Source organism: Colius striatus, chromosome 3 (assembly GCF_028858725.1).
Source record: "Colius striatus isolate bColStr4 chromosome 3, bColStr4.1.hap1, whole genome shotgun sequence".
NCBI lineage: Eukaryota > Metazoa > Chordata > Aves > Coliiformes > Coliidae > Colius > Colius striatus.
Window position 1 is genome coordinate 45,511,132 of NC_084761.1, and position 24,431 is coordinate 45,535,562.

General features: G+C 37.8%; 1 protein-coding gene across 1 annotated transcript in view; it reads right to left on the reverse strand.

Moving 5' to 3' along the window:
* Nucleotides 1-24,431, reverse strand: part of BANK1 (B cell scaffold protein with ankyrin repeats 1) — a 165,718-nt gene that overhangs the window by 87,169 nt on the left and 54,118 nt on the right. Inside the window, exons 8-9 of the mRNA XM_061993195.1 lie at nucleotides 22,730-22,847; nucleotides 9,498-9,694 (exon numbers count right to left, since the gene is read on the reverse strand). Of these exons, the coding sequence (XP_061849179.1) occupies nucleotides 9,498-9,694; nucleotides 22,730-22,847 (315 nt within the window). The remainder of the gene's footprint in view (nucleotides 1-9,497; nucleotides 9,695-22,729; nucleotides 22,848-24,431) is intronic.

The following is a 24,431-nucleotide window of genomic DNA, read 5'->3' on the forward strand; positions in this document are numbered from 1 at the left end:
TCTTTTACTCCCATTTCACTGGGGCCTCTGCCATCCTAACAAGGGTGGGGGTGAATGGGAGCACCGAGTGAAAGACTGTTGTGGTGCTTCTGTGCTAGCTAGGCCAAAACATGACAGGGGCCAGGAAGAATAGAAGGCAAAATAAAGACTGTGCCTTCTGTGTAGGGTCCTCAGAATTATAAATTGAGACCATGCATGGCTGTGTTATACAGAACTAACACTATGCAGGGCAGAAATGGATTTTGTTAAGCAGTTTCCATATAATGGTCTTGGTAGCTTTGAGAAATGCGTTTTCCTAATGGTCATTCTATTGATGTAGAGCCTAAAGACAATTTTTCTAATTAAGCAATAAATTACAGCTGTAGGATAGTCTAGTAAGTCACTATTAGATCTATGCAGAGCTCTGAACCTTTAGATTGTTAAGGATACAGCAAGCCTCTTACCTAATTTTTCTCATTAATTCTTGCTTCTCCACCTAGTTTCATAGAGCTTTGAGATAAAAAAGCACACTTCAGCCCTCACAATGTCACTCAAAAGGTAGATGATTGTGGCTCAGGGATTATATTTACCACAGTAACATTAACAGTTCCTTTCCCCTCCTAATTTTCCTTCATTTCCCCCATGAACTAAAAACCCCTTGTTACAGTTTTGCTCTGTGTGATTTTCTGTTTCTGTTTTTTCCATTCCAAGGAGCCAGAGAGAGGTGTGTTGATATGCTATCTTTCTTTGTGCTCAACAACTTGTAAGATATGACAGATGTTTGATTGCCTCCAGATCACTGGCAGCCAAAGGGCATACTCTAGATGGTCTCACTGAGAGCATATCCTATATCAATGTAAACTTGCTTTTTGACAGTTATACATATACCTTCAAATTACTTCAACTGAGAGAGGCAAGACACAAAACTTGCTTCCAGGCTTTCCATTGGAACTTCCCAGCAATCCTTCTGTCTGTAGTAAACCTGGAGCTGGGAGATGGTTTTAGATCACTTCACCCTTTCCTTTGCATTTGTAAGGTCTTCTGAGATTTCTGTATTTGAGGAAAAATAAATTAAAAAAGCAACCTTCTCACCTAATAATACAGCAATTGGAACAGTCAGTGCAAGAAAGGTAATGGAAAGGTTCAAGGAACAGTTGTTTCAATGGACAACTCTGTGGTAGCTTCTCCCTGGGAAAGTTTTTTCTTAACCTCATGTAACTGGTTTTCAACTCAGTAGAAGATTCGTGCCCTCATGATGAAAATAATGCACTACAAAGAGACTAAAAGTTCTCAACATCCACAAAAATCTCTAGCCTGTTGAATCTTTCCTATGCCTCTTGCTCCAATGTTATATTAAGTAGCTGAATAGAAAAATTACATCTTACACAGAACAGTATTTAATGTTGAATTCGTTGGCTCACGTACAAGAGAGGTTAAGCAGAAGCAGCCCATTTACTTTGAAAACAGTCATTATTCTACATATCTTTACCATATATCTTGTAACGCTTCCTGAGGCTAGTGTAGAGTCTTCATCTACCTGAACATATTTATTTCCACACTTATTTAAAGATGAAGAGGCCAGATTTGACATAGGCATGCCATTGATTTCTACAACATGGTCACTTTTATTTTCTCTCACTTCTGTAAAGTGTTGTATTTGCACTTTTCATTAACATAAACAGTTTGACTATTTTTTTTTCACATGTTCAAACAAATTCAGAACCTAGTAATGCAGATGAATTATACAGATGCTTCCTTTCAGATAAATACTACTTCTGAAAAACTGGACACTTCCCATCCCACCCTCACAAAAAGCCCCTTATCTAATATCTTTGCTGGAGTTGCCCTGTCAGCAAAGCAGTCAGAAAAACCTCCTGAAATTCCTTTGTTTTACAATCTTAAATACTTTTAAGAACAGTGATATCATGTTTTCCTTTTCCTGTGCTTCTAATTCAAAAGCATTTTACCTGAAATTCCATCAGTATTCACCTTAAAAGTTGTACAAGCTTTATGAAACTGAATTGCAAATATCTGATTTCTACCATGTCACTGCTATAGTTACTGAATATCAAAAGATAAGACAAAATACCAGACAATTCGTTGAGAAAAAAATCCTAGCTCATTTTAAATTACACATATTTCAATAGGCATCTCATACAGAAGTCACGTTTCAAAATCTGCAGTTCAAATTATCATTCTTTTATAGCAAGAAGGTTGTACTCAGTTACAAAGTTATGACAGAAGATTTAATCACAATGAAGGTATAAGATTCTAGCCTGAATAAAAGTCTACCTAGAAACATTAGAAATGTTTTTAGTATAATGAGTGATTATTTTAAAAATGAGAAATCTAACCCTTTCTCTTAAGGCCAAGTTTTTCCATGCTCAAGTCTGTACTTTATCTCTTCACTAAAATAGAAATTGTCTTACCAAAGGGCAGTACAAGTCAGCAAGTTACTATTACAGGAAGCATGTACCTCTGAGAACATGTAAAAAAGAGAAGGAGGAAACCTTTTTGGCGAATAAAAATAACAATCTTGCCACATCAAATTTTAAACATAAGACATCAAGCAATGGGAATTCTTTCCACAAGCAATTTTGGAAAAGAAAGAGAACGCAGTGAACAAATATTTGATGGAAATCATTGGATAACATTTGCATATTAGCTGGCAGAGGCCCAGAGGACTTAGCTCCAATTCCTCAGGAAGTTTAAGAATTTGATTTGTGAATACCCAGTCACTAAAAAAGCATCAAAAAATATGTTCACTTCTTTATTTCACTTAAGTAACTTCCAGTGTACTAAAGCACGCATGTAACCAACATTTCTGAACATTAAAATATTGTGGCAAGAATAAAATTTCAACAGGCTTCACCAAGGAATCACTGGTGGATTAGCACCAGTTTCAGAAACCAGACTATTTCCCTTTCATATACTCTTCTAATCGTTTGAAAGTCATGAGCTACAGGACAGTGTAACACTACAGGAGCATTTAAAGTAATTAAACAAATGTTGATTGCAATCAGATAAATTTCATTCATGATCTTTTATATATATATCCATTTCCTCTTTCTGCACATGGTCCTTTGCCTGCAGAAAATAAATAGCTGAAGAAGAGAGATTGCAACCAAATTAAAAAAGATAACAGTTTAATGCTGAGGAGCTCTGCCATATCCTATAGTCTTTTATAGAAAGACAAAGCCAAACATAAATGTAAGAATAATGCTGCTGTGTTCAAAAAAAGATGACTCCTGATGAGCTTCTAGAACTCCCTTGAAAATCATGAGAATCCTTGTTGAAGGTACTCCTGCCATCAGGTACTCCTGATTTATTGTCACTTGGTGGTAGTAGCTAAAAAGCCAGGTAAGATACTTTTTACATAAAAGTCAGGGAAAAGGTTGCCTCAACAGACTGGTTTTGTAGGTTCTTTTCTCTTTCATCAAGTTGAAGATACTTGAAGAATTCTGAGTTCTAGTTCAACCATTCACTACAAAGTAAGACACAGATGAGAAGGAGAGATGTACAATGATGAATTACTTGCCAACCTACTTTATGACCTCCTGTATGATTATGTTTCTCTCAACTACTGAGGGAACCATTTACAGCAGCTAATTCGGTAACTATGGATGTAGACTTTGCAGAATGTACCTCAAGAGTTAGAAAGGAATTGACGCAACTTCCCTTTCTAGAAAAAAGGAAGACTCTTGTGAAAGGCCTATCCAGGGCACTGTATCAGTCTATGCAATTCTAAAGGAATTTCACCAATATGTACAGAATTAAATATCTATTTGTAGTGGGATGGTAGTGATTTTCCACAGCAGCTCTTGCAGTGCTGTGCTTACTGTTGATATCAATATTATGACTGCTCCTCACACAGCACCAGGGCTGTCCCTCCAGCATTCCTTCCCCCACCTTCACCAATAGCTGTGGGTGGGCATGATCTTGGGAGGGACTATGGCCAGGACAGCTGACCCAGGCTGACCAAGGAGATATTCCATACCATATGACGTCAGCTCAGTAATATAAACTGGGGGAGAGGAGCCGGAAGGGGAGGCAAGATTTATTTCTGGCCTTCCAAAAGCAACCGCTACGCATACTGCAGCCCTGCTTCTCCGGAGGTGGCCGGACATCGCTGCTGATGGGAAGTAGAGAGTAACAGCTTTATCTGCTTCTGCTTTGATTCCTGCGCACGTGGCTTTGCTGTTTCTGTATTAAACTGCTTTTATCTCAACCCACGAGACTCCCATTTTATTTTCTCCCCTCCCTGGCTTGCTGAGGAGGTGGGGGATAGAGTGGTGTGGTGGGCACCTGGCATCCAGCCAGGCTCAAACTACCACACTTATATTTTCAACAGCTGCCTAAGGGCTGCCTGAGGCAGGCAAACAGAGAGTTACACTAAACAAGAAATCCAGACAGTTTTGCCAGTGGCAGAGGAAGATTCTTCCATCGGTCCACTGTTCTGCCACAGGTTGTCACAGGCCTGGCCACAGATCCTGGACAGGTTAAAAAAGCTCAGTCAGCCTGTACTTTCTGCCTTAGATGTCGGGCAACCAATTCTGAAACATTGGAAATTTTTTAAAAATACAAATGAATTTGTGCTGTCTTGGCTGTGTGATAACAACATGAAATAACTGTTTCAATTTTTATATTTAACATTTATGTCACCCCAGGAATCTGCTTTAAAGGCCAAAGCCAGCAATCAGTAGTTCTTTTTGCATTAAACAACCAATAAAACACTTTTTGAACTGTATTTTTTCTAGAAACTGTGATGTATACTAAAAGTGGTACTCAGTAATCTTCCTTACTACGTCACATTCAGCAGCACAGTTCTTAGTAAAAGAAAGGAGAAATTAGCAATGAAAAGTGCTGCAATAAAGAATTATGCCCATACCAAAGAATAAATTCCTTAACTGGCTATCAGCCTGACCTCCAATTTTAACTGGTTCGGTTATAAATTGAATGTACTCCCTTCATTAGTCATTTAATGCCTGAACATTTTATCTCCTCTATTTTTTGTGTCCTGAGTAAGAACTCCATTTGAATGATTTCTTTATTTTCTGTAGGTCAAACTTTTAGGCAGGCTTAGAAGACCTGCTGGCAATAAGCTAATGTCAAAGTAGGTTTCAGGGACAGAGTATATGCAAAAGACAAACACATGAAATGGGGTGCTGAATCTGAGAAAACTATTGCAGCTTTAAGAAGGTATGACAACTTACAGGTACTTTAACAACCGACTGCAGGTATGTTTTGAGCCTGTAGCTAATGGAAAGCAAAAGTACTTTGGCCAACCATATTGGCATTTGAGCCATCAGCTGGATCAACTAAATTCAAAAGGCTCATCGTTTCCCCTGTTCAGACACTCTGAGACAAGGATTCCTGCCAGTATTTGTACTGAATGTTTTTTATTAGTTTTAAATTCACACACTCGATTCAAGTAATTCAACCTAAAAGCAATTATGGAAAACATTCAAGTACTTTGTTCTATTGAGAAATCAAATCGCAAGACAAAGTAACAATTCAGGATGTTATCGCAAAATGTTAAGCACTATCCTTCTTTTATGCTATACAACAGGGAATTACTTCATCAAAACTATAATGAAACTTGTAGAAATTGGAAATGAATGTCCATTTAAGTGGCTTTGTGCTAAAATGCAAGAAAAATACAGTTTGCTTAATAGGCTGCTGGCACATTTGAAACTGAGCTTTATTACAATCCCCATTAAAGACTCTTTTAGGGACAACTCCATCAATTTAGTACCTTTAACACAAATGGATCAAGTCTTGCATTATTCCCTCAGCACAAAGATGACATTTTTCAAAGAGTGTTTAAAATGCAGGATTTCTGACAGAAGGCAGACACTATAACTTGTGGAAGTGTACATGTATTCTTAAAGGGTATGATGTTTTATCATTTAATGATCTTGAATATAACATTGATAGTAAAAGGAGAAAAATCTCTCCCCTGATCTTCATGCAGCTGTATCAACAAAAGCGTGCCACATTTCACATGATCCTTCCCTTGTGCTTTATTTTGACACAGATCAGGAGATTAGCTTCTAACATGCCCACCAGGCACTCCAGATGTGCCTTCTGTGGCCTTCTGTGACTCCCCATATCAACAATGTCAGTGTCCAGTTCCAGCAGTTCTCCCTTTAAACACAGATGGTGAATTTGTACCCTACAAATGACCCAGTGTTCAAATCAGCCAGCTCCTACAGCTTTCTTTTGCCAACAGAGCCCTGAGCACCTTCCTAGTAAGCTTGAGGGATGTCAGAACTGAAGGGCCCTACCAAAAAAGTTGCATCACCAAAAAGGCCTAAGCACAGATCAGCTCACTGGAAACCAAAGAGGGCTGCACAGCAACGCCCTAGGCTGGAAGGTAGAAAGAGAAGCTGTGGTATCGATACTTATTCTTTTGCCGCGTTCTCTCTCTCTGACCATCTCAGGAAATCCTTTTTGCTCTTGACTCCTCTTTTTTGTCATTTGACTCCCCTAAGGATTCTCTAGCACAAAAGGCAAATGAAAGACACTTAGAGGGGCACTGGAAAAGGCTTCCCAGTGAGGTTTTGGCACCCATTCCCAGAAATGTTCATGGTCAGGTTGGATGGGGCTTTGAACAACCTGGTCTAGGGGAAGGTGTCCCTGACCATGACAGCTGGGTTGGAACTAGCTGATCTTCAAGGTCCCTTGCAACCCAAACCATTCTATGATTGTATGATTTTGGACAAATTGAACATATGTTTTAATATACTAACTTTTCTAGAACACTATGCCTCTAAAATAGAAGTGAAGAATTCCTGTGCATATTTTGGGGTTATTCTTAAAGGAATAGAAAAACACAAGTAACAATTTTAAACCAGTCAGACATATGCCAAGTACAAAAGTACTTCTACTGTAACAATGAGCAATTTCAATACTCCAGCTGTAACAGGAAGTTCCTGGAATGTGGTTAAACTAAACTCTGTTTGGCTCAAATCCATTCAAATATTTCTTTTCCTCATTCCCATCAATTACTGAAGTACAGTAAGTGTTTTTGTTCCTAAGTGTGCTATTACAGTGGACACAAATAAGCCATTTTTCTTCCAGTGGTTGGAGCTAACATTTCTAAAATACCATATTACACATTTGGCAGTCTTGAAGCATGCTCCAGTTTTCACTTGTGTTGCATTAGTAAAGCCACGTTGTCTGAATCAACTGAAAACAGGTAGTGCAACCACGTGTCCTAACCAGACTACACATTCTTAGGTGGGTAGTAGAGTTGTTTTTACTTCAGTACTGGTATAAGTAATCAGAACTGGGAGAGCAGTCATCATGAGCGGGGAACAACTGTTGTTAACTGCTGAAGTGCAAACAATAGCAAATATGCACTATGAAAGAACTATTTTAAATTACATTGTGTAAAGTCAGAGTTGACATTACAAATCCATATTTTAGACGGACAATTAATAGTCTCACTAAAAAAAGAAGAGCTAATCAGAGGTATGCACATTGCATGCTTTTTAGAGTGCCAAAATGTAAAAAGACTACAGAATTGCAGCCTGCTCTCTCAATGTCAGTTGTAGTACCCCAGTACCATGTGCGCTTATGTCTCCTCTTACAGAAGCCCCAAACTACAATATGAAGTTAAATTTATTTCTAAGGATAAAAAGAAAATCACCCATTTTCTGAAGCCTCCGCTACAATGTGGGGTGCTCAACAGACACACATTTGAAGTGCAGTTGGATGAGTTTCTACAACACTAGTATTAAAAGTCAATATCTTACAGAAATAACCGTTATCACTAAATGTGACAAATTAACCAGGAAAACCACATTTCCAATTTCAACTGACTCATATGACCATCTTAGAAAAGAAATCTAGGCATCTCACTGAGAGTTAAATAGCTCCTTATTCACATTCTGCCTAGTCTTACTAATCCTTTGCATATCTTGTCACTTCAGGAGAGAGACTAGACTGCATCCTCAGTAAGGTATGAGCTTTCTTTAACACTGTTAGAAAAGGAAAAATATCTGCTTTGCAGATATTTTCTCACTCTCAGTGTTTTCAGAGCCTGTATCAATAGCTGTTGAACAACAAAAATGTTAAAATAGTATATTCTCATTCAAGCATCTTGACCACTGCCAAAATGTTTTCCTTTCAGGTTCTAGGGTTTGCAGTTTACTTCCCCTTGAACTTACTGGGAAAAAAAAACAAACTCGTAAAACACTGCTGAAGTCATCTTCATGGTTCAACACTGATTACAATAAAACTGTCTTGTTTTCCCAATGTCTCTCCTTCACCTTTAGTTGACATCAACTGTATCAAAGAAAAGCTTTATTAGTCACTTCTTCTAGAACTTTAATAGCTAACTTCAGTGAGCCAGTTTTCACATTCCTGGTGATCTCTCTTTCTACATTAAACTACTCTTAGGTTTCTTGAATTCTTCTTCTTAGTCATGCAAAAACATTCTCCCCTACATAATCTACACAGCTATTAGCTTTGGTCTCACATCTACACATCATTACATCAACATGACTGGTTAACAGAAACATGAAACTTCTGTCTTTTTTACTCCTTGTATTTCCTCCTCTTACATGTCCATTTTTACCATGTATCTGTGAACACGGTGTCTGATGCTCCTCCCCCATGCCCCTCACCCCCCCTTCCAAAAATAAACAAACTAAAAAAATTTAAAAATCACAACATCAGCAAAGGTACACCAGGTCTTCACAAAAGGCTTACTTGTGCCAGTGGTCACATCCTGTCTTTCTTTCCATGTATGATTTACCTGCCTTGTTCTCTAGGCTTAGAAACCTCTGGGGCAAGAATTATCAAATCTGCTTATATTATAGTTAGCACAATAAAGACTTAAAGTAGATTAAAGCTCTCAAACGTTACTACAGTATGCTGCTTTTTATATGAACAATTCTGGTAGATTTTATTGGCAACACTTTGCGTGGTAGAACTATGCACTTTATTCTATTATTACCTTTCAAGTGGAAAGGCAACTATTGTCCAAACCTCCTCTTGCATACCCAGTTGAAGAAAGATCTAACAAAGGGTGGTAAAATTTAGCCTTCCTTCATAGTGGAGTGGATAGCCAAGGCAAGACAATCTCTCTTTGTAGAATACTGAAGAGTGGCAATGCTGGGAGAATTGAGTCACTTTTACAGTATTTTTAAAAGAAGTCTTTATCACCTACTTTAGATGGTTGGGCTAGCCTAACAATATAACGATTGTTTGGGTGTTGAAAGCGTCAGACTAGCTAGGCTCCATGAGGTACTTCTGATTCATTGTTCTCTTTTCATTATATGCCTAAAATTGAAGCAGTGCAAAATCTCTGATCTCCATTGTGACAGTGCACAAAGAAAGTTGCAGTATCCCATTTTGAGCCCTCTTTCTGAGACAAGAGAAATACAACATTTTCAGACAAGCAGGACTACAACATATTACGCTTTACAAGAGGTGATAATAAGGAATTTGAGTAGTACAACATCATAGTCCTCTGGTTATAGATGACATGAAAAAGCATATGGACTTACAGAAAAGTCTTGGATTAATTTTCTTAGTTCCCTCTGCCCATGTTTCTCAGCGATACTTGCCGGATCGTCTCCATATTTATTGGTTACTTTGCAAGCCCACGTGGCCTCAGAACGAGTAAGTAGAAATGCTGCAAGATTCTTTAATCCAAATCTGGCTGCACAGTGAAGGAGAGTACGAAATTCTTCCGAATGACTACCTGTATATGGAAATAAAGTTTTCATAAAGAACGGTTTTGCTTTTATAGAACACCTTCAACCTTCATTTACAAAAGTCTTTGAATAGTAGTGCCACAGAATCAGAGTTATCAAACTGACAATACAGAACTGTCATCCAAAGAACAATTCTTCCAACTAATAGTTTCAAAAGTGCATATACATATTTTAATAAAGAAGCCTTTTGCATTACTGAGAAATCTCATTCTTTTCTGACAGAGGGATTTTAAAGCATCTTAGTTCTATTGAAAAACATGTTTTCTCGCGAGAGGAAGAAAATTCTTCAGCTAAGATATGCTTTTGCTTAGGTGTATATTATTCAATGTTTAATTTGAGATATTTGAAAGGGATATTTTAATAGGTTTATGGTGCTAATGTTTTTGTATTAAATGACATTTCTGAAAACACACACGACTACCAGACACTTGTAAAGATTTGTTTATCCCTGTAACAAAAAATCAGAGAATTTAGAAATGAATGCATCAGATAACGGTTTCTAGATTTTAATTGAAATAGTGTATTAATTTCTATCCTGGATTTTATTTTTCAACTTGGAGGACTGGCACAAAGATAAACTGAAGATAGTTTATTATTATTTCAGCACAGTCCTGTATTCTAACTCTATGAGTGGCACCAACAATAAAAAATCAACCAAACAATAAAAGTCATCAAGCATAAATAATACTTCCCTCTGCTTTCATACTCTACTTTCTAATAATTTTTGGCTTGTTGTGTAGTAATTTGTCTATATTTCATTATCCAGTCTGTTCCAGGCACCATCAACTTCTTACACCCTTGAGGTCTGTTGACAGTGCCTTTACTACCCAGTGCATGAAGAGTGATTCCTTTAGTTTGTTCTGAACAGAGGTCTTGCTAGGCTCAATTGATAGTCCATAATTGATCTTATTCTTCATCCCTGTATGCCGTCTCTGCACTTCCAGTTATTTACTCATTCCCAGAATGTCTTTCTTGAAGGGCTCCAGTTTTACTTCATTGTGCCTGAGAGAGAAACAACTCCATCACCCCCACTGCTCTTTCCTGAACCTTTTCCAGTCTTCACTATTTTGAGATGACAGGAGAAAAGCCGCACATGATACTCAACTTGTGGGTGAGCCATGTAATTTATGCATTGTCATAATTATGTCCTGTTTTGTTCTCTGTTCCTTTTCTGATAATTCCTAGAATTTAATTTTCTTTTTGATCTGCTGCCTAGCAACAAGTTGATGTTATCATGGAACTGCATAGTCTTATTCTTCACTGCTAATCGCCTGCTCAAAGCCTCTCATTTTGTATGACAACATACGATTGCTTTTTCCACTTGCTACACTTTGCTATTACCCACAGTGAATATAATCTGACATTTTACTGCATAATTACTAATTCTCACAAGGCCTTTCTCCCATTTTTTTTCCCCAATTAGCCCTCCTTCTTCACTGTCCTGAATACTTTTATCACTAGTGTAATTTTTTTTTTTCCCTAAGTCCCTGCTGCCTGGCTTTGGCCAGCTATTTATCCATGCCCAATCGATTACTGACTTGATCAGGTTTGCTGACTCTTACAAAATACTACAATCAATCTATAAAGAAAGACTTCACATGACAAGAAATTTATTTTGTTACAATTTCTATTAATTTGTCTCATAGAGGGAACACATTAAGCAGCTTCTAGTTCTTAAAGTTCTCAGAGAAACTGGATTTTGGCATCACACTCAAAACTTACAGGACTACACAACTGAAACAATATCATTAGAAAACCAGCTACTTTACTTGAAAATTTTGTCAGATATCTTAATGGATACCAGTTAGTCATGGCAATTTCTTGATGCTCAACATGCCTCTTTCTGCTATCATTTTATGATTCCTTCAACTCCAGACAGTCTCTTTCCATGTTTCTCCCAACCAGGCCTACATCTTTGGAATGTACATTAATTTCATGAATTCTCTTCTATATCTCACTCATCAGTTGTTAGGAAAATTCCTGACTGCATTTTGGAAAAATAATATTCTATCGCTATCCCACTCTAGTAGAGAGGATTACGTTTTAGTCAAAAGTCACATTAACAACACTAAACTGATTTTTTAAAACAAATTGAATGTTCCACCAGACAAATCTAATATTCAACCAAGGTGCTGTAAATACACAGCACCTGTATAAATCAAGTCACTTATTTCAGAAGTCTTGGCAGTTGAGGTTCTGTTGACAAGAGTATGTTTTAACTTATATTCCTTTGTAATTGTAGTGTGCTGTAAAATCCTTTGAATTACAATAGGTTATCTTAAAAGTGTATAGCAGACAATAATCCATATCACTCAACTTTTTAACTGAAGTTCCACAAACTGGACTTAATTCTGTAATTAGAATAACTATAAATGTTATCCCAGAATGCAGCCATTTTACTTATTTTTGTCTGTGCTTTGCTAACTGCAGGGAAAAGCCAACACATGCACACCTCCACCCCCTCAACTGAGGCAAATATATACCAATTTAAAGAGTTGTCACATAAGCAGTAAAAATATGTGCAAGTAATTTAAGGCTGGGATGACAGCATCAAAGCTAAGTGTACTTCTACACATTACAAGGTATTGTCTTAAACAAAATTGTTCAAGTCGAAGCTAATACCTCAAAAAACCTCCATATATCATTGTGAAATTTATATTCTTAATGTTTCTCTCTTTTGCCTTTTTTTCTTTTGAGATGTCCAGCAATGAAATAGGTGTTGAACAGTAACTTTGAAAAACAAATCACATGAATGCTAATCAATAGTTTGCAGACTGTTAGCAGACTCTAGAAGGTCAAATATAGTCAGTAAAAAGACTGTTACCAAAGTATTAATAACATGCTCTAAAAGATTTTCAATTCATGCTAATGAAAAATGAAACAATTGGTTACAAATCCAAAAGGGGAATCTGGACTGGATGCTATAGCTTATTCATCAATATAAAAAGAGACAGTGGTATTCTTGAGCCTGTTCTGAGAATATACCTGAGTTTTTGAAGTAACACAAAACAAAAGTATCCCTGAATCAACTTTAAAGTCCCTTCAGCTCCTTTGCAGTTGCGCTGTTTTTTTCTAGTCACCACTCAACTTTTCCCAGCTATATTTGATGTTCAATCAGGACTGCTACACTTAACCTTCTTTTGGCAGTACAGAAGACTGTATCATTAACAAATTAAATACCTCAGCTAGTTATGGAGGATGGCAAAAATCAATAAATCAATTTCCTAAAACAAACTTTTTTTTTATATTACTCCTTGCAGTAAGAGAAAAAAAAGGCTGTCTTCAGGTATGAAAACTTAAACAAAAGCACTGGTAGTGAGATTTCTTACTTAATACTCAAAAAGGATATAAATGAAACAAATGTTTTTAACATCACATAAACAATATTAAAGCACTTTCACCAAGAACTGGAAACAGAAATAATTTCATTTGTTTCTTATTTTGACAATGAGTATTGAGATAAATCTGACCTGTAAACCTTCACAACTATTTAGTCTACATGAGCTTTATTATAAAGCCATTCTGCCTCAAAATGTTGGTTCTAGTTACGACTGTAGGTGAAGGAGCCATTGAGGACACTGCTGCTGCTACACGCCAACCTACCAATCAGGAACTTTGTGCAAGAATTCAACAAAATTCCACACATACATGCAGTTGCAAGGAGAACATTTTATTCAACAGCAGAGGGATTTTCTTTTTGTACAAGAGCCAATGAGATCCTAGATTGAAAAGCAATTTCCAAAAAGCTTAATTTTGGACAGGTATCAACATAGCATCACTATTACATCTCAGAATAAAGAAGCTACAAGGATTATATTATTTCCTTGGGAATGTGTTAAACCTAAAGACTGAACTTAATTATTAAAGTCTTAGTTCCAAGGTATAAATCTTGCTCAAGATATAAATCTACTTCATCTTCTCTATCTTTTCATGGCATCTACTTCAAAAAAGAGCATAGAAGGGCAAATTCTATTCACAGAGTAATTCAAGCAGCTTTCACAGTACACGTTTCCACTCCATGCTTAAAACAGCTACAACAGACAACAGTGTCATGAAAGAGACCTCAAGTCCAGAGAGGATAAATGACGTAAGTTGCATCAGGATGACAAAATTCTTACAATTTATCTCTTAATTTAATTCAAGAGCTCTCTCTGCAACATCTTTTGTTACAGATAAATTTAAATATTATGATGAAATACATTTCTAAGATAAATATGGCTTTATTATCTATAAATAAAGGAATAACTGTCCCTTGAATTGAAAGCCTTTTAGCAGTACAAAAAATGATGGCATAATGGCAATTTTGACAGGAATTGAATGCTCTGGGGAAGAAAATAATCATCACATTTATATCATTAGTGGTACACTACTATTACAGGTAATATAAATTGTCTGCCTGAAATATTTTGTTTCTAAATGTGCAGTTTGCACTTTCTATAACTCGTTTTTCTTTTAGCCATGAGCCTTCCACAAAGTTAAACACAGTTCTCTTTTAGTAGCGTAACTGTATGAATGCATTCTTCTTTCCAGGGAGGATTTAGCAAAACACAGTATTGACAATACATTGGAATTTTGCCAGGCCACACAACATAATATGTAGTATCATTGCTAGCTAGTGGACATGATCATAAAACACAATACATGGCCACATTCAGAAGTTTCCAGTCTACATGTTCAAGAGAGACAGATGTGCACTCATTTTCCCTTTAGTTAGGTAGATCACCAGCTGGGATTAAGAGGCCCCTGACTTGTAACCTTGTCCCTTCGCTCACTAAATGCCTTATAAATAAGCCTCTTCCATCTACCAATATATTGTGGTATATTGGTAATACAGAAAATAAGCAAGCTCTCAATCCATGGGCACTAACCTCATGCCAGCCTTGCTTTCAGAAGGGAGGATCTCTTGTTTCTATGTTGCACAGGGTTGTTGACACATGCAACAGCTTTATTGAGTGGTTCAAATGGAAAGATTTAAGTACTTGTGTTCATGAAACAGAAACCAGGCCCTAAGATACCATCAAATTGTGCTGTTGTGAGGAACATCAGACACTTATGTTGAGCTCCATCAAATTCAGAGAGCTTGAAACACTCAGATGTTACTTCTACAAGTAAAATAACTGGCAGCACTTATACAAAACAGACTGTATTCTCCAAGGGCTAACCTTTCCAAGTCTTGCTGACAAAAACTCTGAACTATTGAACTACATAAGGCCAGCCTGGTATAACCACTCTATTAGTAATTGTTATACCAACAGCAGAAACGGTTGCTGACACTTCAGCAACCTCAGTAATACTTCAGTGTACAGCTAAATACAGCTGTAGTACAAGCAGTAATTCTCTGCCCTCTGTAAGCCAATGGCTTTGCCAACCATGTAGTGAAGGGAAAACGATGTTGTTGGACTTCACTTCTCAGAAATCTAACATTACTGTATTGTAGCATTGTCTCAGCCTGCAGGAATTTCCATAAAATTGCAGCAAGCAAACAAAGAAATCAACAGTGATATTTCTACAGACCTTGTAGGACTTAAAAGCAAGTGAAATAGACATTTAAAAGTGTTGACTTCTACACTATCAACAGCAATTTAATCAAATAAATACTTAAAGCCTCTTTTGTTTCTTCTCCCCTTCTTTTCTTCCATTGTTTTGCTAGCAGCTTGAAAATCCAGACTATTTTTTTCTTTTGGGATAGATGTTTCAGCTTGAGTGACAGAATTACAGAAATCAGGATAGGACTTGTTAGGTGGCTAGCAGTGGTAGGTGACAAAAAGCAGTAGTTTCTACAAAAAAAAAAAAATCATGTCTTTTCATAACCCTTGATGATTGATTAATCAGAACAATAGTAACATTCCACTTGTACAAAAGAGAAAATTCATTTATAGTGGAAAAAAACACACCAGGTTTTCCTCAAGTAAATTGCCATCTCTTGGACAGGAACTGATGTACCAAGAACTCCCAAACCTAAAGGATTCAAAAGCTTTCTAAGCTCAAGAAAACTTCTGACATATAAGTGTTGGTTTGTTAGTATGCCATGACTGGATTCTATCATCAGGAAATAAAGAAATAAAATATATACAAGGTACTACCCTGAAATCAGTATGGTACAAAATGTACAATATTCAAGACAGTATCTCTATCTTTAGTTACATGCTTCTACAAGGAGGGAGGACACCACCACTGAAAACCCCAGACATGTCTGAGCTCTATCTTTCACTTAGTGCTGCTGTTAAACACAATCTTTTTTTCAGTGGCTTCTATTCTGTCTGGGTTTAGATTTCCCATCAGATTGGGCTTCCAGTATTCCACTTCAGAGTATGTAGAGTAATCTCTTTAAATATCACTCATTATTAAGACAAATACTTTTTTTCCCTTGATAAGTTGAATTCTTAATATCTTAATTCTTCCATACAGCTGGTAGGTAATATCCATGCATAATTCTAAATATATTTTAACAATGTTCAGATACCTTCAACTTCTTTAGAATGACATAAAACACATCATGCAACCACAAAAAAAAGCAATTAAAAAAGGTACAGTTCAGGCCTGAAATGTGCACTTTATTCCTGACAAGCCTTTTTATAGACAACAGTTCCAATTTTTTTTCTTTTTTTTTTTTTCTGGTAGATGCTCATGATTTACTTTTTGGTTACTACAATAACTATTACAATAGGAAGCTTCATCAAAAGCAAGAAACTGAAGCTCATCTTATGCATGGCACATTAAATTTCAATGGCTCTCAATGGAAACCATGATTTGTAAAAACAAAAAAAAAAATCAGTACAAATTTCTATTTTTACCATTTCCAACTGCTGCCTTTTATGAATTAATTTCTGTTGAATAATACCAACAAACTTCAGAGGTGGTCAAACAACTATAGATACAGCATCATCATTGCCTCCACTTAGGTAGTGTTGTCATTTCCTTCCTGCACGTAGTCCAGCAAATGAGCTTGCACAAAGAAAGACTACTGCATACGTGTTAAAATACTTGTAGGGCTATAGCCCTAGGTTTACATATTGTGAGGAACCCAAAGTCTGATGTGCTGCTCAAAGAATTCTCCTTGCTTAGACAGCAAGAGATTAAAATTTCCAGAATATTTATCTTTGATCCATGGCATCTTTTGAAAAACTTCCCTTATCAGAAACTGTTATATCCAGTGATATATTTAACCTGAGCAGGTAAAGTTCTTCTGTTGGATATTAAGGTAACATAATAAGTTTATCAGGAAATCTTACTTTCTTCATTAGTATTTAAAGGAAAGAAGAATACTGAAAATATCCTAGTTGAGTCCACCCCAGGGAAACAACACTGGATTCTTTTACCCTAGGAATATCTTATAGGTATGTTTGCATATCCATAAGTTAGTATAGAGACAGATAACCACACAAATTTACAAGACCTGGTTATATTGATTTAATAGACTAGGTATAATAGACCAATAATATTATCTTTTCCAGATGAAATAAGGAACTAGACATAAGGCCTCTCATCAAGCACTCAAAGTCTCCAGCTTAATCTGAATAAATGTAAATTGAAAGACAAGTGAACAGCCCCAGGGTTTGCAAGAAAAAAAATACTATAAATATAATAATGTATGTACATGATAAGAAACACACAGTGAGAGCTATAGTAATACCGTGAGCATATTTTTGTTCTTATCACATGAAATGATGAAATTGCATTTCCAGTAGAGATTCTGCATACAAAATAAAGACAGGCATGTTGACAGACTGTCAATACAGTCAAAATAAATTAGGCAATCTAAAACTATGCAATGAAGAGTGAACCAAAGTAGCAATGGCTGAGAAGATTATTCAGACATTTCTAACAGATATATTGAAAGTAATGTGGTATCAGAATTGCCCTTTTGCAACTTTGGCATCTATCTTGACTTTGCCTGTCTAGTCATTGACTTATTGCATATATTATATTCATCATACTAAAAAATTGTTAAACAGTCATTCTTGAAAAACAATGTGAGGGATATCTGGTGATGTCTTAATTGAACCCACTGTTAATCACATTTTTCTTGGATTACATCACAAACATTTTTCCTCCTAGATTTTATATTTAGTTTTACACTCCTAAGTTTTCATAACAGAATTATGGAACGGTAGGAGTTGGAAGGGATCTCTAGAGATCATTCAGTCCAATCTTTCTGTTAAAGCAGGTTCTTGTCCATCAGGTCACACAAGAACACATCCAGGTAGGTTTTGAAAACCTCCAAAGAAGGAGACTCCACATCCTCCCCAGGCAGCCTGTGCCAGGGCTCCCTCACCCTCACATGAAAGAAGTTTCTCCTCATGTTCAAGTGGAACTTCCTGTGTCCAACGGAACTTCCTGTGATCCAGCTTGTGCCTGTTACCTCCTGTCACTGGGCACTACAGAAAAAGATTAGGCCCACCCTAGTAGGTATTCATAAGCATTGATAAGGTCCTCTCTCAGTCTTCTCTTCTCTAGGCTGAACAGCTCCAGGTCCCACAGCCTCTCCTCATAAGAAAGACGTTCCACTCCCTTGATCATCTTGGTAGTCCTCCACATGACTCTGTCAGGACATTCCCTGTCTCTCTTGCACTTAAGAACCCAGAATTGGCCACCACACTCAAGATGTGGCCTTAACACGGCGGAGTAGAGAGAGAGGACAACCTCTCTCAAACTGCTTTACACACTCTTTTTGACATACCTCAGGATTTCATTTGCCTTCTTGGCCATGAGGGCACATTGCTGGCTCATGGTTAGTTTATTATCAACCAGCACTCCCAGGTTTCTCTCTGCAGAGCTGCTCTCCAGCAGACCAATCCCCAACCTGTACTAGTGCATGGAACTGTTCCTCCCCAGGTGCAGGACTCTGCACTTGCCCTTGTTGAATCTCATGACGTTCCTCTGTGCCCAATGCTCAAGCCAGTTAATATCTCACTGAATGGCAGCACAGCCTTCTGGTGAATCAGTCAGTCCTCCCAGTTTGGCGCCATCAGTGGACTTGCTGAGAGTACACTCTGTCCCCTCATCCAGGTCATTTATGAAGATGTTGAATCAGAATGGCCCCAGAGCCCATCCCTGTGGAACTCCACTGGCCAGAGGCCTCCAACTTGATTCTCTGCCATTGATCACCACCCTCTGGGCTCTGTCCTTCAGCCATTTCTCAATCCACCTCACTGTCCACTCATCCAAGCAGCACTGCTTGAGCTCTTCATTAACAATGTTATGGGAGACAATGTCAAAAGCCTTGCTGAAGTCAAGGTAGATGACATCCACTGCTCTCTTCTCCTGTACCCTGCCCATCATGCATTCATAGAAGGCTATCAGGTTGGTCAAGCAGGATTTCCCCTTGGTGAATCCATGTTGACGCCTTCCGATAACTATCTTTTCCTTTATGTGTTTAGAGGTGACATACCTTTCCAAAGATGGAGGTAAGGTTGACCAACCTGTAGTTTCCCAAGTCCTCCTTCTTACCAATTCTGAAGCCTGGAGTGACAGTGGCCTTTGTCCAGTCCTCAGGCATCTAACCTGTGCTCCATAGTCAATCAAAAAATTATGGAGAGTGGCTTAGCAATAACGTCAGCCAGTTCCCTCAGCACTTGTGGGTGCATCCTGTCAGGACCCAAGGATCTGTGGGTATCCAGCTTACCTAGTAGATCCCTAACCAAATCCTTAGCAGTAAAGACTGAAGGAAAAAGGTATTCAGAAGCTTCACTTTCTTTGTGTTTATCATCTGTACCTTGATGTGTTGGCTATAAAGTTAAAATTAAGCATCATGGTAAAACCCTACAGAGAAAGGTTGCTCTTATCTATACCTCATGCCGCAAGATAGACCTGCTGTGCTCATGCACCAATCTCTGAAGGGTAAGGTTTAAACTTTTTTAGTGTTTAGGTTGAAAGGACTGCACTTATGTTTTGGAAACATCTAGCTTCCAAGGAGTGCAGCTACCTTTCTGTAGAGGTATTGTGTAGAGGTATTATTACTAAGCTAGACCTAATACTACCAGACTTGAAAGCCATTAGATGGTAGATGCACAACAATAAGGTCACTTCAGCTTTTGGAGGAAAGTTACAAATAAAAAGCTTTATGAACTAAGCATTTTATGCTAACTGTAATCAGAGGCTTTACTGAGTTCAACAGCCTTTGAAGCCTTTGAACGCTATACGCATTCTGACTTATTGATGTGCCTCTCTTTCAAGAAAGTATGTCTCAATGCAAAGTTTCTGTGTTCCCCCTGGAAAGAGACAACTGGATTTCTGGCATAAACCTTTTTTGACCACTAGGAAAAAGCAGCATATATAGTAATTTTGAAATAAGGTCTGATTCATCTGCCTGTTCAGAGACAGTAGAATAACTCATCTCAGTCCTAAAGAGCTTTTCTTTCCATAGCTTCCTATGCCAGGTTTAGGCCCATCAGGGAACAAACGACCACAATTAGCCTCAAGTACCAAAGACTTGAGGATTGCCAAAGGGCAAGGAGTGCTTAATTGCCTCTTAAGGCCCAGGACAAAACAGACCAGGCTACTCCACTTGGGGAAGAAAACAGAAAATAATTTAATGCAACACCAACTAAAGCATAACCATAAAACCCCAAAATATAACAAACATAACACAGAGTGGTACAATGATGAAGAGTCCGACTAGTCCTTTAAGACCACCTTCTCCCCACCCCTCCCCTCTTCCCAGGCTCAGAGTCCTGATCCCAGTGTTTTCATCTCCTCCCCCAATGAATGGCCGAGGGGGGCAGGGAGTGGGGGTTTCAGTCAGTCTATTCCTGATGGCTTCTGACATTTATCTCTCCTCAGGGCAGCTGGGCTCTGCACCAGTCCTCCCTGCATGTCTGTGAGGTACCTCACACACACAGCAGCCCTGCATGGGCCACTCTGATGTGCATTTATCCCAAAAGCTGCAGCTCCTTTCTGCCTCTCATGTGGGTCTGCTCTGCGGTGCGCAGGCTCTCCAGCACAGCCTGTTCTTCACACAGTCTCTTGCCCATCCGAGTGCACTCACACGGAGCTGCTGGTGGCTCTCAGTCCTGCCATGGCCCTGCACGGGTTGCAGGGGTACAGCCTGCATTCTCACCACGGCTTGCAGAGGAGTCTCGGGTCTGGTGCTCCTCCTTTCTTCCTCCTTCTCTGACTGTGGGGTCGCCTCCTTCTTGTATCACTCTTAAACCTCCTCCCAGCGCTTCAAATTCCTGTCCTAAATAGTGATCGCAGAGGCGTAAGATTGTCCCAGCCGGGCCGGAGGTGGGTGTGAACCCAGGAGCTGGGGGAGAGTCGAAAAACTCTTTACTGGGTCTTCACTGCAACCCGCTCCCCCTGCTACCAAGCAAAAGCTGCTCCTTTGTAAACCATGACACTTTCCTTCCTTCCCAAAAGCATTTAATTAGTTTTCATTATTTGATATTTTCTCCTTGGAAGAAAAAATGGTGCTTGGAATGAAATGCTACTAAAATGGCTAAATGAGGAGCCTCTGTTAGACCTGATATGTCTAACGTCTGTTTGAGATGCTCTTAGATAGAGTCAAAGACAGAGGTATCAGGAAGGAAGGAGATAAGAGCCTAGGATTCTCATATTCCGAGTGCTTCCAGCTCTGCAATAACATCTTTCTTCCATGAAAAACACTAGGCTTTAATTTTGTACTTTCTTTTTGTGCCATATATAAAACCAGTTCATTTTAAGAAGGTCACTACTTGGCTAAAGCTCACAGTCAACTTTCTCTTGAACTGCACAGGCCTTTTGGGGAGGGACTGCAGGCTGGTAAATACTGTTCTCAATACTAAAAAATGTGCCCAGATCTGTCTGGTTACTAGAGAGGCAGAAAGTCTTTTGTTCACCAGAACTAACATCTCACATTGGGAATGACTCTTTATCATGTCTTATATACTCCCATCCTGCAGTCTTGCATGGGAAACATCAAGGACAGATGCCTCACCTAACACCCTGTTTCTCCTCCCACTAACCTAGACTCACATTGAAGCTCATGTTTCGAACACAAGAGGAATCACGTTTATCTAGACCAGAGGCATGAATTCCATCAAAGAAACCTTACTGAAAGAAAAGAAAAGGAAGTATGATAGTGATCACAGTAGAGCTACCTTCAAAACTTGCTATATCTGGTTATGAGAAGTAAGACTTATGTTGTATTTGATTGCAGTGAACTTATTTTATCTCAAAATCATGGTCCAGCTACACAAAACAGGAAGCAGGCAACAACTCAAACACATCTTTCTTAAGTATTTCAGAAGGGAAATAAATTTTCTTGGGTTTTCTTTTTCCCCAAAAGTTTTTTAGAAAAGCTGAGGTCTAATGTGCATCTCAACTAACATCATAATGACACTTTCAAAACACAAGCTAAACAACCACACTCTTAGCTTATCGCAAATTACTTGAATCCTTAAGAAGATGGTAACGAATTCAACCAGGACTCTCCATTTGGTACTCAACAGTAGCTTCTACTGATACACTATGGAACTGTGCATATAGCATGTCTGCTTTACAGACAAATCCTATTTTAACTCAGTAGGATGCCTTTTTAAGGAAAATCTAAGAAATTAAAATCACCTTTTGTCCAGAAGTAATGGAAGCTATTAAGTGCATAGGTACCACAGTGAATAGAGAAGTTTAGTGCTGTTCTAAGTTCAAAAGTCATCCATTCTCTTCAGATAAAAATATCAGGAAACTGAGAAAGTGAAGTTTAAGTCGCATTGCAGAAGAGCAATTAGTGAAAATATATATTGTACAGGCATCTCCTCAAGTTTCTTATTGCTCATTTTCTCCATAAGCATAAATTTGTTCAGCTGTGAAGCTGTCAATTTGTAGTTAATCCAAAACTGATCAAACATCCAGACAAATATAAATATGTAGTACCAAGTCAGGAAGTAATGATTTAGAGAAATCTTTTCCCATTTTTCCTGGTTATGTTGTCTTTATTGAGGATTCTTCCATTTCACCAGTGGCTTTAAATACTTTAAGAGTGTCTTATTAATAAGTCATAACCATAGCATCTGTAATAAAAATCAATCTATACAAAAGCGACTCACTAGCTTGTTGAAGGTATTCTTCAATTTGGAATGGGCTGAATTCATAAGTAGATAGTTTGCTTTTCAGTAACAAAGTCAGAATATTGTCCATCTTCTCCACAGAAGAAAATTTAGAAGTCTGTTTAAAAGAAAAAAAAAATTCTAGTGCATTTGTTGCCTAGGTATTTTTAACTTTATCCTCAAAATGTTTGTGAATCAAACTACTCAGAACAGTATCATTACAAACTCACTCTTTGTAAGAGCAGCAGTTTTTGAAAGTGACAGAAGAGATAGTCTAATATAGATGGATCATGAAAACATCACCCAACTGAAAAAAACCCCAGCTATTATAACTTAAGAAGTTTAGTCATGAAGGGTAAGGACAGAAAGATTTGTATTATCAGCTCTGGATTTAGCTACAATAATGTAGTGTAATAACCAGGAACTGTTCTAATATAGGCAAGCTGTCAATAAATCCAAAGTCTCACTACAGCAGTAATTCAGGATCAATTTAGAGATAACAGTAGCTTTATATTGCCAAAAACCTTTACATTGGGATTGCATAATTTGCTAGGTAGAGAAGAGTTTCTGTTCCATCAACCAAGGCATAATATTGTTGATAGATTAAGAAACTGATAACAATCAGTTAGATTACCTTCCTACTAAATACATAGTCTTTAGACAAGGAATCTTCGCTGACTGCCATGAGATCCGTTTTTGGTTGTCTCTTTCTGGACAGAATATGAAGATCTATTCCTAATGACTCTCAAGGTAGCTATAATTGTTTCATTGCATGTTGTGAAGAGAGCTTGACTACAGAGCTTTGCTACTCAGAGTATTCTACACTGACTACTACAACCCTAGTCCAGTCTGTGCTGCACTGGGTACCAAAAGATGCTTAACCACAGCAGAGGAGTTGGTTTGCTCCGCTCAGACCCCAGCAGTTCTGCATTAGTTTGCCTTCTTGTAGCTGAACCATTTCTGGTCAAGACAATTCTGGGGTAACTATCAGGAAATACCTACAGACACACTTAGCACATAAACTTAAAAGGATACTCTGCAACCAACACGCTGAGAATAATATAACAGAAAGTTCTACTGAGGAAACATGAATTTTAATTCCTGAGGCTGTCAAAGGGAATAAGGAAATAAGTATGACAGAATCACACAATGGCAGGGGTTGGAAGTGACCTCTAGAGATCATCTAGTCCAATCCTTCTGCTAAAGCAGGTTACATGATCAGGAAATGTTGAGTAAACAGATAGTACATAATTTTCATCTGATTACTACCCAGAATTAAAAGCCAAGTTTGTGCAGGTAGGGATGTACCAATAATAAAATGTTATTGTTTATTTTTCCTATAGTTAATCATAGTCCTTCCAAGATTGATGATGATACGTAAACTCCATTATATTTAGTAATTTCTGATATGTTTCTTTCCGTAATTCACCCTTTCTGTACTACCACATTACATTCTTTGCATTTGTTACTCAGGAATTTTGAATACATAATTTAGTCCTCAATAACCAAAGCAATCAGCATTAAAAGTCTGTGTAGAAAAAAAAAACTTTCAGACTTATGCTAAGACCTAATCTAAGTACCAGACTTACTGTGTGAATTGAGAAAGGTTATGCAAAACCTCACAAGTATCTATAAAATCCCATGCCCTATTAACATGAATAACTATATTATATTTTAAAATCATTAAGAGGAATAATATTAA